The 19,274-nt window shown below is 36.9% G+C and overlaps 1 protein-coding gene across 1 annotated transcript in view; it reads left to right on the forward strand.

Annotated features, from left to right (window-relative positions):
- Positions 1-540: 540 nt before the first annotated feature.
- IFT57 (intraflagellar transport 57) overlaps positions 541-19,274 on the forward strand; it is a 52,350-nt gene continuing 33,616 nt past the window's right edge. Inside the window, exons 1-5 of the mRNA XM_010978403.3 lie at positions 541-872; positions 3,447-3,609; positions 4,441-4,559; positions 7,527-7,617; positions 11,713-11,781. Coding sequence (XP_010976705.2) covers positions 658-872; positions 3,447-3,609; positions 4,441-4,559; positions 7,527-7,617; positions 11,713-11,781 — 657 coding nt within the window. The 5' untranslated portion in view covers positions 541-657. The remainder of the gene's footprint in view (positions 873-3,446; positions 3,610-4,440; positions 4,560-7,526; positions 7,618-11,712; positions 11,782-19,274) is intronic.

Below are 19,274 nucleotides of genomic sequence, written 5' to 3' on the forward strand. Positions count from 1 at the left end.
ACAGTATACTGTTAAATCAAATACAGCATTCCTCAGTGAGAGAAAGATTAAGAAAAATAAGAAAACTCTCACTGGAAAGTTTCTGAGGTAAAGACAAACCTACGATATCGACTATCTTTACAATTGTGAAAACTTTCAATTTTGAGAAGAAAATAAAAAAGATACCAGTGGGGTAGCGTAGCCTTCAACACTGCGCGTCTTTCTCTCTTTAAGCTTTTAAACGGCTACCAGCTGACTCAGACGCCGGCTCGGGGCCCGTGGTAACCACCGTCCCAAATTCCTCAACACTTCTAACGACCACCCAGAAAGCCTGCAGAAAGTCCTTGGCCTGTTCCCGCCACGCCTTTTAAAAGGGAGCGGGAGGCTGCACGGCCCGCCCCGCGATGCAGAGGCCACGCCCTAGTGGGCGGGGCTATCTCCTAGCCACCCCCCTCCCCAGAAGGAGGGGGACGGGCGACGTGACGTCATCCAGGAACCCCTCCCTGGTTGGAGGAAATTTAGAAGAGCGTAGCGGGAGAAGGAGGCGGAGTCCAGTTTCCCTGGTGATGGGTTGCCCGGCGGTCGCCTGGTAACCGGTCGCGGAGGTCCTGGCTGCTGCAGCGCAGGCCGCGGAGGTCTCTGGGCACGAACTAACGCTGGGTTCCTTCTGTCTGTTTTATGATGGCTGCCGCCGCGGCAGTGGTCACGCCGTCGGGATTGGAGGATGGGGTGTCTCGGTCCCGCGGCGAAGGGGCGGGGGAGGTGGTCGTGGAGCGGGGGCCCGGCGCGGCCTACCACATGTTCGTGGTGATGGAGGACCTGGTGGAGAAGCTGAAACTGCTCCGCTATGAGGAGGATCTCCTCCGGAAGAACAACCTGAAGCCCCCGTCCAGGTGGGTGCTCTCGTCCCGCAGCGCCCGGGTGCCGGCTTGGCCCTGGGGAGACGCCTTTCTCCGGCCTTGTGGGTAACAGGGAGCGCGGGTTAGCAAGCACTTGCCTCCATCTTCCCTTCCCACTCAGGAAAGGGCACTTCACCCCAAACTTGGCGACGTAGGGCCGGGCTGCTCACGGAGTTTAGACTTGGTATTTTGGGGGAAAGAGTAAAGTTTGGGAATTACAGAAAGGACTGGAAGACAGCATGCCTAGAGTACACACGCAGCTCCGTAAAACACAAACTGTTTTTTCTGATTATAAATGAAGGTACTTATTGTAGAGAACTCAGAAAACACAAGAAAATGTATTTAAAAAAAATACTGCAGTCACTCACAGTCTCATTCCCAAAGATGGAAGAAAGCTTTTTATCATTTTAGACTGATCACTAGTTTTTGTTTTCCTCTTCGAGAACCTGCCCCTACAACTGGTAACCATGGACCTTGTTGAGCACTTTATAAGCATGCAGTTCATAAACTTGTTCACTAATTGCTATGGTTTAAAAGACTTATGCCTTTGCAATAACAGTACTCTCTGAAGCTGAGAAATGGAAAAGACAAATGAAATGACAACTATTGGAATTGTATGTCACAGAGCCTAAAGTTCTGCCCTTGTTTTGGGAGGGAAAAAGCCCATCATATCCTGAAGTCACTGGCATTGGTCGCTGAGGGTGGTGGACAGCTAGCACTTTTCTCTTCCAATCGGCGTAACTTAGTGATAGCCTCATAAATAAGTTTTATAGCTTTCCTAAATGTTAGTACTTAACATTTATTTTTTGTGTTAATTTTTTGTGTTTATTTAATTGTGCAAGAGGCAATTTAGATTAAGAATCTGTAGTACTTTCTCTTAATGGCTATATCTAGACTCGAATAATTTCCCTTGACAGTTTGGATCTCATTCCTCGCTCTCTTCTGATGACTTGCATTGGAAGATACGTAGGCTTCATATAAACTTCATATTGCTGTCAGTCCATAATATGAGAAAAGTTATATGAAAAAGTAGTGTAGCTTGATCCATGAACAAAATGGTAGGATTGGAAATTATTACTTTAATGAATTGATCAGGATAGTATAAACAACCAACATTTTCTATGTAATAAATAGGCAGTTTTTTCTCCAAATATATATTTCAAACTCAAAGAACATGGCCTTGAGATTCTATTGATATAATCTCTGAAATATTTTGTCAGGAGTTCGGCAGGATACTTTGAGTTATGGGTTTGCGTGGAGATACCCTTGTTTAACGGCTCTTAAAAGTGTGGTCATCAGACTAGCAACATGTGCAACAACCTGGGAACTTATTACAAATGCAATTCTGCAGGTTCCTTCCTGGGTCTAGTGTATCAGAAATTCTAGGAGTAGGGAGGGCCTAGAAGTCTGTGTTTTAATAGTACTTCCAGGTGATTTTTGATGCCTGCTAAAGTTGAGAACCGCTGTCCTCGCTCTGCAGTATCTATCAGTATCCATTCCTCTGTCTTGGAGTTGTTATCAGCTGATAAGGAAAAGATGAATTGTTAGTGGCGGATGACCATATACTTGAGAGGACTTTGTGGCCTTTTTTTTCTTCCCAGCTTTTCTTATCTTCCAGAACATTTACACTTTACTGCAGGAAAAAGTTTGGGAAACAGGAAGGAGCAGACTGCTGATTCTTAGGAAAACAGTTATCATAGCTATAGATCCAATTATAAACATAATAGTGATAGCTACACATAAAAAAGCAAAATAAGATCTTTTCTCAAACTAACTTGAATGTTGTTGCTAGCAAGTTTTATTCCTGATATGTTTAGGTAATATCATGTTGATCCTCACAGGACTGTTTTTAGTTGGCTAGCGAGTTTAGCAAAAGTCAACAAATGTTTGTTAGATCGGGGATGTGATACGCAGCGGTTCTTAATCCTGGCTTTACCTTGGAACTTGGAATCATCTAGGAAGCTTTTGAAACATGCCCATTACTGGAGTACTGATTTAATCCGTTAGTGAAAAAGCAATGTTTAGTCAGGTTGCAAAATTTTGACGAGTTCTTCAAGTGAGTCAATATGCAGTCAAGATGAGAACAACTGTTTAACACAGCGACAGGTTAGAAACAGTAAGTAAAGGCAACAGTGACACTGTAAAAAATGTAAAAATGCATACTGAGTCATCATTAAGGTCTATTTTTAAAACTCTGAAATTCTCTTAATTCCAAATTACCTTTTTCAGGAGGTACTCTCTTATTAATTATTCCTGACACATAAATGATTTTGGCCAAAGTTCTACATATGCAATTTTTTTAACATGTCCTGCATTTTTATGGATATAAGGTCTTTGATCTAATATTTTGTGTGCAGTAGTAATTGCCCTTCTCCTGTTGATTAAAAACTTTAATGTGAGTGTTGTGGATTACTAGAAACTTTGAAGAGTGAATTATCAATGTCTTTTGATGTTAAAGTCATTTGGAAAAAAAAAAGTCCTTTGGCAATTTTGGATTTAGCTCCTTTAGCTACTATAGACTTATTTGCAGTATTTCTTATTCTACCCTCCCCTTTTATTTTGAAACAGACACTACTTTGCACTGCCTACCAACCCAGGGGAACAGTTCTACATGTTTTGCACTCTTGCTGCTTGGCTGATTAACAAAGCAGGACACCCTTTTGAGCAGCCTCAAGAATATGATGACCCTAATGCAACAATATCTAACATATTATCTGAGCTTCGAGCATTTGTAAGTATAAAGAACTCTCTTCTTTTTGCATGTTCTCAAGTTAGGAAATTTTTAGCATAGGTAACCAAGCAACATAAATGCTAGCCTTTTGGAAGAATTCTCTGTAAATAACTATCTATATACACAAATACGTACATATATACATATATAGATAATTATATCTAGATTAATTTTCAGGTAAAATCTCAGAATGATTGATCTTATAACATTAATGCCACTTCTAAAAATGTTTAGTGTACACTCTTTACAGCCAAAAATAATAATATTTTTCTTAGTCTTGATATGTCTGAGGTGAATTTATGAATACTTAGTTCTCCTTCCAACAAAATGATAAAAAATAAAAGAAACTAGGACACTGAAACAATGTATTAAGGGAACTTTCATTTAATATGCCACAATAGCGGTTTTTTCATTTCTGACTTTTCCTGGGGACAAGCAGTAAGAACTTTTGGCACGCTCATTATTAATTTTTGACAGGTGAATCGCTTCATCCTTCATATGGTTGTTCAACGATATGATATCACCTGAGTAGTTATACAGATTTTTCATCCTAACAAGATCAGTGATTTGTTCTGCTGTCATGAGGTTATTACCTCTTAATTTGATACCTTTGACAATAAAACATCTTTATTTTCCTTTAGTGTTTATGTACCAATGGATTAAAAGAAGATAAAGAGATGGATTTCTAAGAAGCAATGTGATTATAGTTATTTTAAATCATATTTAAAGGATGGAGAAGTGATATGCTTATTCAGCAGTACTTTGCTTAAAATACTTTGACATTTGCAGTATAAATAGAAAATAATACCCAGTTTATCTTTTGTATTTCAGGGAAGAACTGCAGATTTTCCTCCTTCAAAATTAAAATCGGGTTATGGAGAGCATGTATGCTATGTTCTTGACTGTTTAGCTGAAGAAGCGTTAAAATATATTGGTTTCACCTGGAAAAGGTAAAGATTACCCAACCTGGCGTTAGTAATTCTATGTGCATAGCTTTTTCTTCTAAGGGTTTGGAGCTGTTTAATTGAACTGATAGAAAGTGTTTCCTCTTGACTATTCTAAACTGAAAATGCCACAGGTGACTAGAAAATTCAGTACAGACAAAACTGGGATATCTGGTGTCTTCAGAACCATTTCTGATATTGTGCCTTTTTCCAGTTTAAACATATAATTATTAAAGTTTTAATTGTAACTGTGTATCCTGGTTAATTTAGGAAATTTTTAAAAAGTTTCTTTGCATATATTTATACAACCAAACATAGTATATATATGAAGGTAACTGAAAGCTGCAGATTTAAGGAAAAAAATGGAAATTAATATAGTATTTCAAATGGCATCTTCTCCTTTGCTTACAGTGACTTGGCAAGAATAACACTGAAGAAGCCACCTGACGCTTTGTTAGACATTGTTCATTACTTCTTTCTCTGATCTAACTGATTTGTTTATATTTCTATTATTGTATTTATCCCATGATATTAAAGTCACTTGTTTACAGGTCTGGCTTTCTTGCTAGAAATTATGAAATCTTTGTACTGTATGGTAATTAGCACAGCATTATATATATCATAGATGCTCAATAAATATTGACCATATGGATGAGGGAATAAAATAACAAGAAACTGTCAATTTGTATAGGTTATAATTAGAAAATATGAATGGAGATTGGGATTATTGATAGGTTAGAGATTGTGGAAGGCATTATTCAGGTAAAACATGAAAAGACAATGGTTTTGGATTAGAACTAATTTCTTGGAAATCTGTATATATTATTTGTATATTTTAATGTATATTCAGTTACATTCTCTTAGGTAATTAATCTACCCTCTATTAATGAATACTTTTAAAAACTTACTTAGGTCATCATCAGGTTGAGCCATATGAAATTACGGATATCCATCTTTTTTTGAGCTAAAAATGTCAATTTCATATATTTCAACCCAAACATTACCATTTAGTACAATATGAAGAATGTCTGCATGATCTACGTTACTCCTTTGTTAGATTCCAGAAAAAGTTATGAGATATGCTACTCCATTTGGCATTTTTTAAATTATTAAATCTATTTCCCAGTGCATTCTAAAATCACCAGAAGCCATTAGTATTTCGACCACTATTAAATTTGGTACTTCCTTTGTTTATGGGCATACCTTATTCTTGGCCGTGTATTGTGATTTGGATAATATATAGGGACCATATGTACATGGAGGGGAAAGAGGGGGAAACATTGAAAATTGAGATTAGAGAAGTTATCAAGTATGTAATATATAAGTTACATGGAAGTTGTATGTTTATAGGTGCTTATTTATGTATCTAAATATGCTAAAACAAATCCCAGAAAACATAGAAACCCTAGAAAAACATTGCCTTTAAGATTTTATCTAGTTCCAATTAGTAAAAAAAAAAAAAAAATAGAAAATCTATTCTTTAAGAAGATTGATCTGGTTTGTAGTACTTTCCTTCCTTAAAATTGAACGTCAATTTTTGTATTTTATTAACCTGCCTGAGGTATGGATTTTTAAAATAAGTTTCCAGAAATAAACGCAAATACTTTTCAGAATTTTCAATATGGGAAATACATGTCATTAATCTTAATGGAGAAATGAGTGTTCAATATGTAGTGTTAGGACCACTGATTAGATTCTGGAAATAAGAACAAGCTGGAGCCCTTCCTGTTACCTCTATCAAAATAAATTTCAGGTCAAAGATGTAAATGTGAAAAATGAAACTATAGGAGTACTAAAAGACCAAAGGCATTGTGTGAGGAAAGAGCTTTGCATATATGTTACTAAAGCTAGAATCCATGCAAGAAAATGTTGCCAAGTCTATGTAATAAGAATTGTAAGGGTCCTCAGTAGCCAAAATTTTAAGTAATAAAATAGGAAAGATATTTTTAACACAGCAAAGCATTGATGTTTTTAATATACAAAAGGGCAAAGGGCATAAATAGGCATTTCACTGAAAAAGAAACACGCATAACCAATTAAAACATGAAAAGGTATTCAACCACTCCTGTGAAAGAAAAGCAATTAAAGCAAGAATGAGGTTTTTTCACTTAGATGATTAGCAAAGATTAAAGTTTGTTTACCATATTGATGAATGTGTGGAAATAGAGTCACTGTTGTTGGGAGTGTAAATTAGGGTAACATTTTGGAAGCTGGTTTTGACAATATCAAGCAAAACAATAAAATACACAAAGTTGTTGATCCAGCCATTCTACTTGTACAGATTTATTTTAAATGATATACATAGATGATAAATGTGTAAGGATGATCTTTGCAGTATTGTCTAGTAAAGAAACTAGAAATAACCTCAGTGTTCAGCCATAGCTAGTTACATTATGCTGCTGCTCTTCAATGGAATACAGTGCAGGTGTGTTATAAGAGAGAGAAAGAAAGATGTACAGTTCACCTTTGAATAATGCAGGAGTTAACAGCATCAAAAATCCCCGTATAACTTATTGTCAGCCTTCCTTATAAGGGCTTCCTCCATATCCAGTTCCACATCTGCAGATTCAACGTACCACAAGTCACATAGTAGTGTATTATTATTGAAAAACATCTGCATGTAAGTAGACCCACGCAGTTCAAACCCATGTTGTTCAAGGATCAACTGTGTACGTACGTTAATATGGTTTATTAGTAAGGGAAGAAAATAGGCTGGATAACATTTTACATGGTATCACCCCATTTATGTAAACTTAATATTTCAAATTTGGAGATAAAGATTTTTGCTTCCTTACATAGAAAGCTTCAGGAGGAATACGTGAAACACTTAACAGTGATTATGGGAAGGAGGGACAGGTGAAAAAGGACCAGAACTGGCGTAGAGAGGATCCTTAATATTCATATTATGCGTTTTTGTCCTGCTAAAATGTATTGTTTTTAACTCTCATCTCATGTTAAGCCTTATTGTTTTAGACCAGCATACCCAGTGGAAGAATTAGAGGAAGAAACTGTTGCAGAAGATGATGCAGAATTAACATTAAATAAAGTGGATGAAGAATTTGTGGTATGTGTGTTGCTGAACTTTTTGGTCATTTTCACCTTTGAATTCATTTCCCTCCTCTTAATTCCCCTAAACTTCCATTTTCTGGAATATATTTTATTTCATTGTTCCTAGAGAGTAGAGTGCCTACTATCCATTGTTTAGACCTTTGGTTAAGTTAATGTTCATGTTCTCTAACGATTGAGGTTTGGATTTTAGCAGAGGTTCTTCAACTATAGACAGGCAGTAGCAGACCATTAGTTATATGGGTAAATATTTTATTCACAACCATTCATGATCTTAAATAGGAAGAATTTAGAAGAGAACAGTAGAATTTAGGATTAATACATCCTGCTTCATTAAGAACACTATTCATTTCTCAGGAGCTCCTTTATGCTTCTAAAATTAGGATAAATACTACTCTGTGGGAACTTTTAAAAATACATATAAGTACCAATATTGTTTAAATTGTTTGGCGCCTCTGGGCTGTGTCGCATTCTAACATTCTAACCACAGTGTGAAGCTAAATGATCATGTCTCTACAACAGACTAGACTAGTAAAGTGGGAGAGGCAGAGAGCAGCTTCTCACAACCAGAGATGGACGAACCCTGGTGTTTTAGGAAGTACACATATGGTTTGAAATTAAAATGGCAGGAAAAAAACTTTATAGTGTATTTTATTGTCATAAACCAATTAAATTTTCCAGGTGATTTTTTGAATCAATAGATAATAAGTTTATTCTATATTTCACCTTAAAGCAATTTATGAAGGCACTATATGCCACAAATAAATTAATCACTGCCTTATTTTATAGCAAATGCTGAAAATAGCCATTAAATAAATTAGACTATATCCAGACAATAAAATAGTATATAGCCATTAAAAACTGTTTACCAAGAAATGTTAGTAACATGGGGATGATAACTTATACTGTATGTGTAAGCTCAGCTATGTAAAATGTGCAGAAAAAGAAAAATAGTGTCAATATATTAACATTAGTTATATATGGGTAGAAGAATTATGGATGATTATTTTCTTTTCTATGATTCTTTGTATCTTCAAAGGTTTTAATGTGTTTCATCAGCAGTATAAATATGTTAAACCATATGTGTAAGAAAAGATGACTGCTATGTATAGAAGGAAAAAATCATTATAAAACTAATCAATTTAAAAGATACCTTTTTTTAATGTGATAAATTTTTTAAGTTAAGGTAAAGATGTATTCATTCCTGTGTTTACTAAGCACCTGTTTTGTAGCTGGCAATGGGCAAGACCCAGATGGTACTGCAAGTACAGAAACTGAGGCAAGAAGGAGCTTAGCATGATCAAGGAACTGAGAGAAAACCATTGCGGCCAGGTCTCCTGGGTACAGGGGAAGATGGCTTAAGATTAACTGGGAAGACAGACCAGGTCCAGATCATCTGCAGCATTTTTAAGGAGTTTAGACTTCATTCTTTGTGTAATAGATCTTTCCATTCAGGCTCATAAAATTTTAAGTCCTCATATATTTTCAGTTGTTCATCTCATTTATTTTACTCAGGTGGTTTCCGCGTCTTGACTTCTTAGTTACTGGTTATTAGTTAATAGTTTATCTACCTGGTCTAGTGCATCAACATTTAGCTTTAAAGGCCTGTAACTCAAAACTGCCAGTCAGGAAAAAAAAAGCACAAAAACCTACTAATCAGAAAGAAAACTCTATGAGGGCAGAAACCCAATTTTGCACATTTTTTGTATCTCTAGTTTATTATGCAGTACCTGCTACATAGTAGATATTCATTAAATATTTGACCACAAAATCATCTGCTAGCACATTGCTTGTACTTTCAGAAATTATAACTATTTTTTTTTCTGAAAAACCTTTAAAGTTCAAAGCAGCATTATTGGGTTTGTCAGTTAGAGAAACAAACTAGAAAGCAGCCTCTTCATATATTTCTTGCCAGCTGTGAGGTAAAGACCTTCTACTGTCATGAGCCCATGCAGAAAGCCTCCCTCAAAGGGTTACCTCTGAGGGAGTGAGTTCCCTTATGTCATGTCTCTTGAATTGTTTGCTTTCCTTTCTTCCTTACTGTCATCGTATTATTCTAAGGAGCCCTCTCTTCCCTCTCCCACTCCTCTTGCCAAGGGGAACTGGATCAGTGCCCAAAAGCCTTTGGCTGGTAGAATATTACTTCATTTAGTTGCCAAAGTTTGTGAGGTAGCTCAGGGATGGTAAGGATCATTTCTGACAGAGCGACGTTCTTCTGTAATCAATTAGAAACTTGAAACCTTCAGTTTCAGGCTGGCCAAATCAAGATAGGACATGTTGATAACTGGAAAGAAAGAGAGGGAGGGAGGGTGTGAGGACTGGGGTCACAGTGCAGAGTATTCTCACAGAATGTTCTCACAGTATATAACCATATCCTTAGTAATTGGCAGTAAGAATTAAGAGGATACATGTTAGGCAAAGAAATGGCAGGAAATTATTGAGTGCCTTCTAAATTACTGAGATTAAAATTCTCTTAATTTATTTTGAAGCCATTTTTTTCTGACCCTGTTTATGTTCAGATTTTTTAATGTTCTTTTAATAATATTTAGTAATTTAAATCTTTGTTCTAGTACCTCCTATTAAAGCTTTTTGCCTGTTAGTGTTCAATCCACTACAATTCGACAAGTGTTTATTGAGCACCTATGTAGACTGCACTGATTATGTTATTGTAAAAGCATTATAAACTTGTCTCGTCTCTCATGGACATCAAGTCATTGGCATTTCAGACACTTGCTCTGGTTAAGTAAACCATCAGTAGTGCAAACACAGGATAGACTGAGCTGTTTCTCAAAGGTGTGTATCTGCATATATGCTTAAGATTTAAGATGTAAACAGATCAGCTTTGTCTACATCAATATGCCCCACTGCCCCCCTCCCTAAAAAAGTAATCACTTGAGTGTATGGAATCAGCGTTTATATTGTTCCATACTTTACTAAAATTTTTCCAGTTCCCCAAAGATTAGCATAATTCTCATATCTTACCCTAGTGGCCCAACTCCCCAAGTTTCTGAGTAGATCTTGGATGGAGCCTTAAAATGTCCATTTTCACAAGCTCCCAAGTGATGCTGACACTGACGCTGCTGGTCTGAGAACCACTTCAAGAACCAGTGTCTTAAAATATTTCTAAATGCTAGAGGTAAGGAGTATCTTTCACATCTGCAGCTTTTGTACAGCTCTACACGTGAAAGTGTCCCCCAAACGACACCCACTTGTTTTTGTTTTGTTTTGTTTTCCTTTACAAGACTCAAGGACCAAGCTCCACTGGGTTTATTATCACGTCCTTAAGCTTTGGATATTCTTGTTAATTTGTTTCACCCACTGTGCCACTTGTCATCACAAAGATGTTTGAAGAGAAAGGGTAGCTAATGTTTTGTCCTACATGCTTATAGAACCTGCTCAGACTGTATTTACTGTATATTGGAGAAGGGATTGCTTCTCAAAGGATCACTTCTGACCCCATTCCCCACACCAACTGGGCTGGGCAGCTTGGTATAAACCTGAACTATTTTTTTAGATAGTTAATATCTAAGATACAAGGTTAATATCTTACATATGTATATTTCACATTCTTCAATAAATTTTTAGTATCTTTGAACTTGGGAGTTTAGCTATAAGAGATGAGATGTCAAAAATATGTGTTACTGTGATTGGTCCCTGGAGCAGGTGAGAGTGTTCTATATCTGTCAACCTCTCATTTTTGTCCATTTTAGTCATGTTACTCAAAATTTGCATTAACTCCTTCCAGCATCTATTTCAAATATGCCACTTGGGACTGTTTCTTTTCTGTTCTTATATTTATTTATCCCTTGTTTCACAGCAGTGGTGTCCTCTCTCTCTTTTTTTTTTTTTTTTTTTCTTCAATGACTGTAAAAAAAAGGGCTTATTTTAAATGGCATTATCAAAACCTCAGAAAACAGATTAGCTGTTAGTAGACTTATGCCCTGCTTTATGCACACTGCTTGGCTTTTAAATACCCTTTCCTACATCAGTCTTTCTGTTGAGCTTAGCGTATTAAGTATGTGAAATCTGGTAATACGTTTTTAATTACAAACTTTTATAATTATTAACTTTTAAACTCTTTTATTTCCCTAAGGAAGAGGAGACAGACAACGAAGAAAACTTCATTGATCTCAATGTTTTGAAGGCCCAGACCTATCGCTTGGTAAGTTACTTGGGATACACATGGGACCAACAAGCAATCAGTACATGTGTTCTGCTGGAAACTGAAATAAGTAGAAACCATTGTTGGCTGTTGTTTCGTGTGTCACTTGAAAAGTAGCTCTCAAAACTGTTTTTCTATATATAAAAATATAATTATAGCAAATATAAATATTAGAGGTACAAATGTGGCAACTTCCTGTAAATATCATGGAAAATTTCATGTAAACTGGGAATAGTTTATTTTTCTTGTGTCATTTGTTATCATGGAACGACATATAATTCAATTGCTAGTTATTTTCCATTATAATGGCCAATATTGAGTGGTCTAGAATATAGGAAAATACTTAAATGGTAATTTTTTGAAATAGAATGGATTATATTGGCTGGTATATGGATAGGCAGTCAGACAGTGCTGTAAGTCAGTTTTTGCTCTGTTTTAATTAGGAAATAAATCCAGTCAATAAAAGAGAACCCACTCAATGAGATATTTCAAAAGTACTTATGGGATTTTTGTATTTTCCTTTATGTATGTTATATTTCAATAAAGTGATATCTATTGCATGCTCAGAAAAGTACATATAGAACATAATTTTGTTTATCCTTTATTTAATTTTTCTTTTCCAAATTCTACCAACAAGTTTGGATCTAGTTTTGGGTTCATACCATGAAGCCTTCCTTGGCCACTCACCCCAAGATGATCTCTTCATTTATCATTCACCTCCGTAGTATTGTTAGTCGGCATTAGTAACTATCATTAATGATCTGTGTGTTTTCTACCCAACTTGAGATGTAACATAACATAACATTGTGGCTAGCTTGCCTATGTGTGTGAGTTGACTTTAAGACTTTTAGTACTTACTAGGTGTCTGGCCTTGGGCAGATTTCCAAACTTCTTGTGCTTTATCTTCCTCATCTATAAAATGAGGATAAAAACATTACCTTTTACATACAGTTTTTAGAGATTGAAAGCGTTAACTACGTGTAAAGCATGTGTAATGACGTCTGGCACATACAAAGTGCTAGATAAGTGTTGGCTAAAACCGAAACCAAATGTCCCCCCACATTCCTTCTCTCAAATCTGACTTGCATAATCTCCGTGCTACAAGGATGAATATCATTTTTTATATTCGCCATAGTATAACACAGATAATACTGAATAAATGCTTCTTAAATGAATAAATGTATTTGTTTATTGTTCAATTGCAAATTATTTCAGAATAGTATGGTAACATTTAAATCCAAACAGATAAACTCCGGTTGTAACAAAACATTTGCAGATCACTTTGTAGTTCTCAAATAATTTAAAACACATTCTTTACTGACCTTATAAAGTGTTTGAGTAGATGTTATCTCCATTTTACAGATACAAAAACTAAAATTTATAACCTTGGGATGGTTTAATCTTTTAAAAAGCTAAAAAATTACACTGGCTTAATTTGAACTCAAGTCTCCAAACTCCCAAGTCTATTACTTTTTTCCCTTTACCTCATAACAAAGGTTCAATTAGGTAGGTAGAGTTTGATTCTGACTCTAAGCAAGACACTAGTGCTTGGTGTTCCTGTATGTGTTGAAGATGTGATGACAAAGTTCTCCAAAGTAGGAAGGAAAAAGAATAAAAGTAGAGATACATACAGTTATTCTTAGAAAGAATCTGTCATTTGTATGATTCATTTTTTATTGATGGTGTAAATAGAGGCCTGCAAAGACCACCTGGAATTCCCTCTGAACAAAGTAGTTTAAGTATTAGCAAGGAGTCCAGTAATTTAATTTGCCTCTGCCAGTACTCCAAATCCATATCAATCCTAATTTCAATTTTTGTATTAATTAAGGTCAATTAAGCTAGATAAGGATGGGTTTTCCCCTACCTGTGACTTTATAAATTATCTAGTTATTAGATCCTTTAGACAATGGTTATATAATACACACCTTTTTGAGCTAAGACTATGTATGATTGCATTTTCAAAGGAAGTCTGAACACCAGGTGTTTGTGGATGGTCAGCCATGAAGTACTAATGAGGCAGAAAACCCTTTCATATTTAAAAAATCTGGCAAGTTTATGATGTTGCCCACCGAAGCCATCTGCCTGAGACAGCTGTATCTGACTGTAGCTTGTGATGGCTGAGGCTGCTCTTTCCCAAAGACAGAACTGCTGTATAGGTTAGTAACACAGATTTAAGATTTTGTTTCATGCAGCAGGTGGACTCAGAATGCAGAAGAAATATTTCAGTAAAGTTGATGTAATGAATTCTTCACTAGAACAAGAGTGATAGATACTATCTAGGAAATTGATGTAGTAAACATATACTTGGCTGTGCGAGCCCTGCAGTGTGTGGATTGCAGCAGTCACTCTCTACCTGCAGTTTTGAAATGGTCATTCACTATCACTTCCCCCGCTTTATTGTTCTTCATAGATCCTGGCATTGTATTCATCTGATTTGTTTATTGTCTGTCTCAACCAGTAGAATGCAAACTCCTCTAGAGCAGGAGCTTTTTTTTTTTTTTTTTAACTGCTTTTTCATCTGTGCCGGGTGTGTAGAAAGTGCTGAGTAATATTGAATTGAATAATATTGAATGAATATACGTGTGAATGAATGCTATTTCATATTTCTAATTTCATAGGGAAGTACAGTTTAATCTTCCTGGAGAAAAGAACTTCTTAGCAATAATGGAGTCCTCTTCTAGGCACCATGTAGGATAATGCAGGGAGAAATCTACTTATATTCCTTTCTTTCCTTAAATGAAGTGAAGTCTAGACCCTGAAAAGTATGCTCTTGAGTATCATAATTCAAGAAGCTGGGTCTACACGAGCATTTTCCTGAGATTTGTGGTAAATGGAACAAGAGAGAAGGTAAATGAAAAAGACATGTGTTGCAGATTGTGTTCTCCAGAAGTGGACACCGAGACAGAGTTTGGGGTGCAAGATGTTTGTGGTGAAAGGACGGGGGAAGAAAGCAGGATTGCACTGAGGGAAGGATCTAGCTGCGATTCAGGCCTGGGTCTTGACTTCAGCCAACCTGGTGAGGAGCTGTGTTGCCTGCTTGGCTCAGTCGCTGGAGGCGGGCTGCCCTGGGAAAGATGTACCTCCAGGTGAGGTGGCTTTCTGCAGGTGAGACAGAGCCCGAAGGAGCTGTCTGCTGGCCACTTTCCCTGCAGCTGAGCAGGAAGTCCTTCCTTGAAAGGAGACCTAGTGGTCCAGCTTCCTGACTACCATAGCATATTTGAAGCCTGTAACTGCTAATTTGAAGAATTTGTAAGGAGACTGACTAAACTTTGAAATGTCTGCCTAATCAGATCATAACCCAGAAGCAGTATTTCATGAACCCTGAAAACGGTGTTCTAAGAAAATGGTGCCTCCTTTCAATGACGAACGGGTGGGTGAGGACTATTGCCTGCCATATAAGTAAACGAAGGATGTTGTGGCCCTCACGCCATCAGCTACTGCAGCCACCCCCAACAGTGCATGCTGAGGGGATTCAGATGGAGAAAAACTAGGATACTGGCCCTAGATGGTTAAAGTGTACATCAAAGGAATGGTTTCAGTGAGCTCAGACTCTTGCATCTTCCCATACACAGAAAAGCACTAAAATTCATTAACTTGAGATGTCTGGGTTTCTTAATTAACAGTAATCTTTTGATGTTCCAGCTGCTTGGGTTTTGTTGCAAAAATTGCTAGATATCCTGGCCCTTACCTTACCTCTTCAGAGCAGTCCCTCAGAGCTATCTGAGAGGCTCTCTCCCAGGATTGGGTCCTCAGAAAGTCTGCCAAATTGAGTAAAACCTAATTCTCAACTTTTAGGTTGTGTGTTTTTTTCAGTCAACAGATGCTTACAATGATGAAATTGGTTTGTTTGGAAGCAGTGTTTTTCAGAATATATATTTATTTACTTTGAGGTTTAAAACATATTTTTAATGCCATTTTTACTGTGGTTTCCTCCTCTAATTCTCTTGCACCATTATGGTTTTATCTGGCATACCTCATTTTGTTGCATTTTGCTTTATTGTACTTTGCAGATACTGTGTTTTTTACAAATTGAAAGTTTGTGGCAACCTTACATCAAGTAAGTCCACTTGTGCCAGTTTTCCAATAGTATTTGTACAGCTCATGTCTCTGCATCACATTTTGGTAATTCTCGAAATGCTTCACACTTTTTCATTATTATTGTATTTGTTATGGCAATTTGTGATCAGTGATCTTTGATGTTGCTGAAGGCTCAGATGATAGTAAGCATGTTTTCACAATAAAATATTTTTTAAAGTATGTACATTGTTTTTTAAGACGTAATGCTGTTGCACACCTAATAGACTACAGTATGGTTTGAATACAACTTTTATATGCACTGGGAAACTAAAAAAATGTGTGTAACTCGCTTTATTGTGGTATTCATTTTATTGCAGTGGTCTGGCACCAGACCCTCAATATCTCTGAGGGATGCCTGTACTTTGCAAGAAAATAGCTCCTGCAGTTAGTGAGTGATAGCTTTAGTTTCCAAAGTTTGATTTGCAGGTTAGTTATTTGAATTTTGATACAGCTTTTCTTGGAAAGAAAAACATTACAAATGGATATTAATCTTCAAGGCTGGCCCACAAAGTTCTACATTCTCTCTGTCCCTCTGATTTCTGAATGTTCTTGAAATCTGAAATCTGAAATGGAGCCAATGCTTCCCTCGGCGTGGTCATGAGGGGGGGACACTGGTGCGGTATTAAAGCTCTGACAGTTGGGCAGAGCCCACGATAGTTACAGGCCCAGGAGAATATTCAGAGATGTGAGAGGTGGGAGCAGGGAAGGAAGGATCTGGTGGTGAGGTGTTAGGCAGGTGTTCTGGTCATTTCTGTTTCAAACTTGAGTATGTCAGTGGAAAACTGCCTGTGTTTTCCTGGTAACTGCACCACAATCGTGAGTGGTCTTTGTCGCGCCCCTCCGTTCTGAAGCTCAGTAGAATCACAGCAGTAGTGTTCTGGCAGCATAATGCAGATGTGTCATTCTTCTCCCCCAGTGAAAAAAAGATGGGAGGGAAGCTATGTACTCTCTGAATTCTATTTTTAAAAGCCCGTCACTTCGTTTCAAAACATTTTTTTCAAACATGCCATAGATACCATTCTTCCTTGAGATGCTAAATTTGAGGTTTTAGAAACCAAATTCTGAGTTATACAGCATAAAACCAACTATCTCAAAAGGTTTAAACACAATTGGTTTTTAATTACTTAGCAAAAAATTCATTCTACTAAGAATGAGAGAATTTTTAGCTTAAAAAGCAAAAGCTGTAAGGGAGGAAAAATCTGGGCTTAGAATAAAAATTGTCATTTCAGTTTCAGCTTAGGGTGCCATCATGGCAAGTCTGCAATATTGTAATAAAAAATAGGAACAAGATGGATCTACTTCAGTTATTATCTTAAACACTTTAAATTTTCATTTTACAAATGATTTACACTTCACTTTTCCACAAAATGTCCTTTCTGAGTAACACAGGAAAAATACCATTCTACAGCAAATCATATCTTGTCCCAAAGATTACCACTGGTTCCGATTCCTGCTTGAGGAGAATGTCTTTTCTTCTCCTTTCCTAAAACATTTGGGTGTTAGTCCTCCTATCTGTGTTGTGACTGAGAAGTCTGTGGTTGGTATTTCACAGAAGAAACAATTAAAACGCCACATGTTTGAGTGTGATGGAACACATTATGGCTGAGTAAATCTTTTATTTCTCTGTTAACTAACCCGTACCACCCCATCAGTTTTACATCTGGAGGTGAATAGGAAATGTAGGTTAGAGAAAAAAGCTGTCCTCCTCCCTGCTCAGAGGAGGCTCAAACGGCAGTTCTTGCTGGGCGTAAAAGAGTTTTGCTTGATCTTTAGCGTAGCTTTTGAATCCACACTTGAAATAGGGAAAGTCCTTATTTCCATCCTGGTTTTATTGTAAGCCTAGCAAGAAGTAGGAAGCAAGGACTTCTCAAGGTCCCTTCCAGATCTGAGTTCATACCTTCAAGATCGATGCTACGATGGAAAAGCAGCCTTAGGTAAAATCCTGGCCATGCGTCACTAGCCACATGGCCATAGCCATTTATCCCTTCTGTGACTGCTTTCTTATTTGTAAAATGGAGAGACAGTTCAACCCAGCATTGTTTTGAGACTAATATAACTTGTGGCCCACACCCAGCGTGGTGCTGGCAGAGTGCACATTTGATGCATTTCTTATTTTGTATAATTTTTCGCCTTTCCTAGAAACTGGAATTAGTTACAAACATTCTTATGTGCTATAGGAGAATAGAAGCCCTAATCTCTCAATTTAAATAGATTTCTAGATTTCCATGAGTATTTTTTATACATAGAATCTGTTATCAAGAAGCTTGTGTTTCAATGTGAATTAGGAAGCCTTGGTCATAGAATGGCTTTATTTCATAATCTGTCACTTGGATTGTTATTGAAGGCCCACTGGACTCTGTTTGCTGTCACGTAAGGTCTCCCCTACAGAAATGATATAGGGGAATTTAATGAAAAATAATATGATTTTTTTCCAGGAATCATTTGAGAGCTCTCATTGTATAAATGGATAAGTTATATTTCCCATACCAATACTAATAGCAGATATTTACTATGTAATTCAGTATATGAGATGGGTACCTAGAATGTGGGCTTTTTTCAGTACTTTCTGAACCTATATTCTTTAAATATGCCCACCCCTACCCATCAACCCCAAGCAGTGTTAGTGCTTTGAATATCTGACTAATGATTCATTTTCATCCAGGACATCTTGTTAGTCCCCAGGACCTGTGGATGCTGCCTTTGAAATCTCTCCCTTATCCATATCCATCTCCACCACCCCTACCCTTTTCCAGAATATTTTTTATCTTACCCCTTGATCTTACTTACCAAAACATGACTTTTGTTAGCTCATTGTGAGTTAAATAACTTTTGGTGGCTTTTCACTACCTACAGGTCAGTTTATACAGATTTTAAAGCAATAAATTTTGGATTTGGCTTTCAGAACCCTTAGCAATTTGACTGCTGTCCACATAGCCAACTTTATTTTCTTCTGCAGAGTAACTATTCTCCAGGTAAATAAGTCCCCTCATAGGTTTTCAAACACCTCCTGAATATATCTGCGCTCACCCCATCCCATCCTCATTTCTTTTGTCTCTTATCTAAAATGCCTTCCCATGATCTCTCTACCTGACTCTTAAATGTCCAAGGTTCAGCTCAGATTTTGCCTCCTTACAGAGACCTTCCTTTATCATCCCAGCCCCGTTTAATCCTGTGACCCACCAATCTACAACCCATCGATTTTCATAAAACATAACTAGAATATTCCTTTGTGAGGATTTTTATTTTATTCACTGTTCCTAGGGTAGAACAGTACCTGATATATATATAGTAGGCACTAAATAAAGATTTGTTGGGTAAAGTCATTTTACCTTGTTTGTAACTTTTCTTGGCCTCCCCTTTGGCTTAGAGGACAAAATTCACATTCCTCAGCCTAGCTTGTAAGGTCTTTCACAATA

This window comes from Camelus dromedarius, chromosome 2 (genome assembly GCF_036321535.1).
Source record: "Camelus dromedarius isolate mCamDro1 chromosome 2, mCamDro1.pat, whole genome shotgun sequence".
Lineage (NCBI taxonomy): Eukaryota > Metazoa > Chordata > Mammalia > Artiodactyla > Camelidae > Camelus > Camelus dromedarius.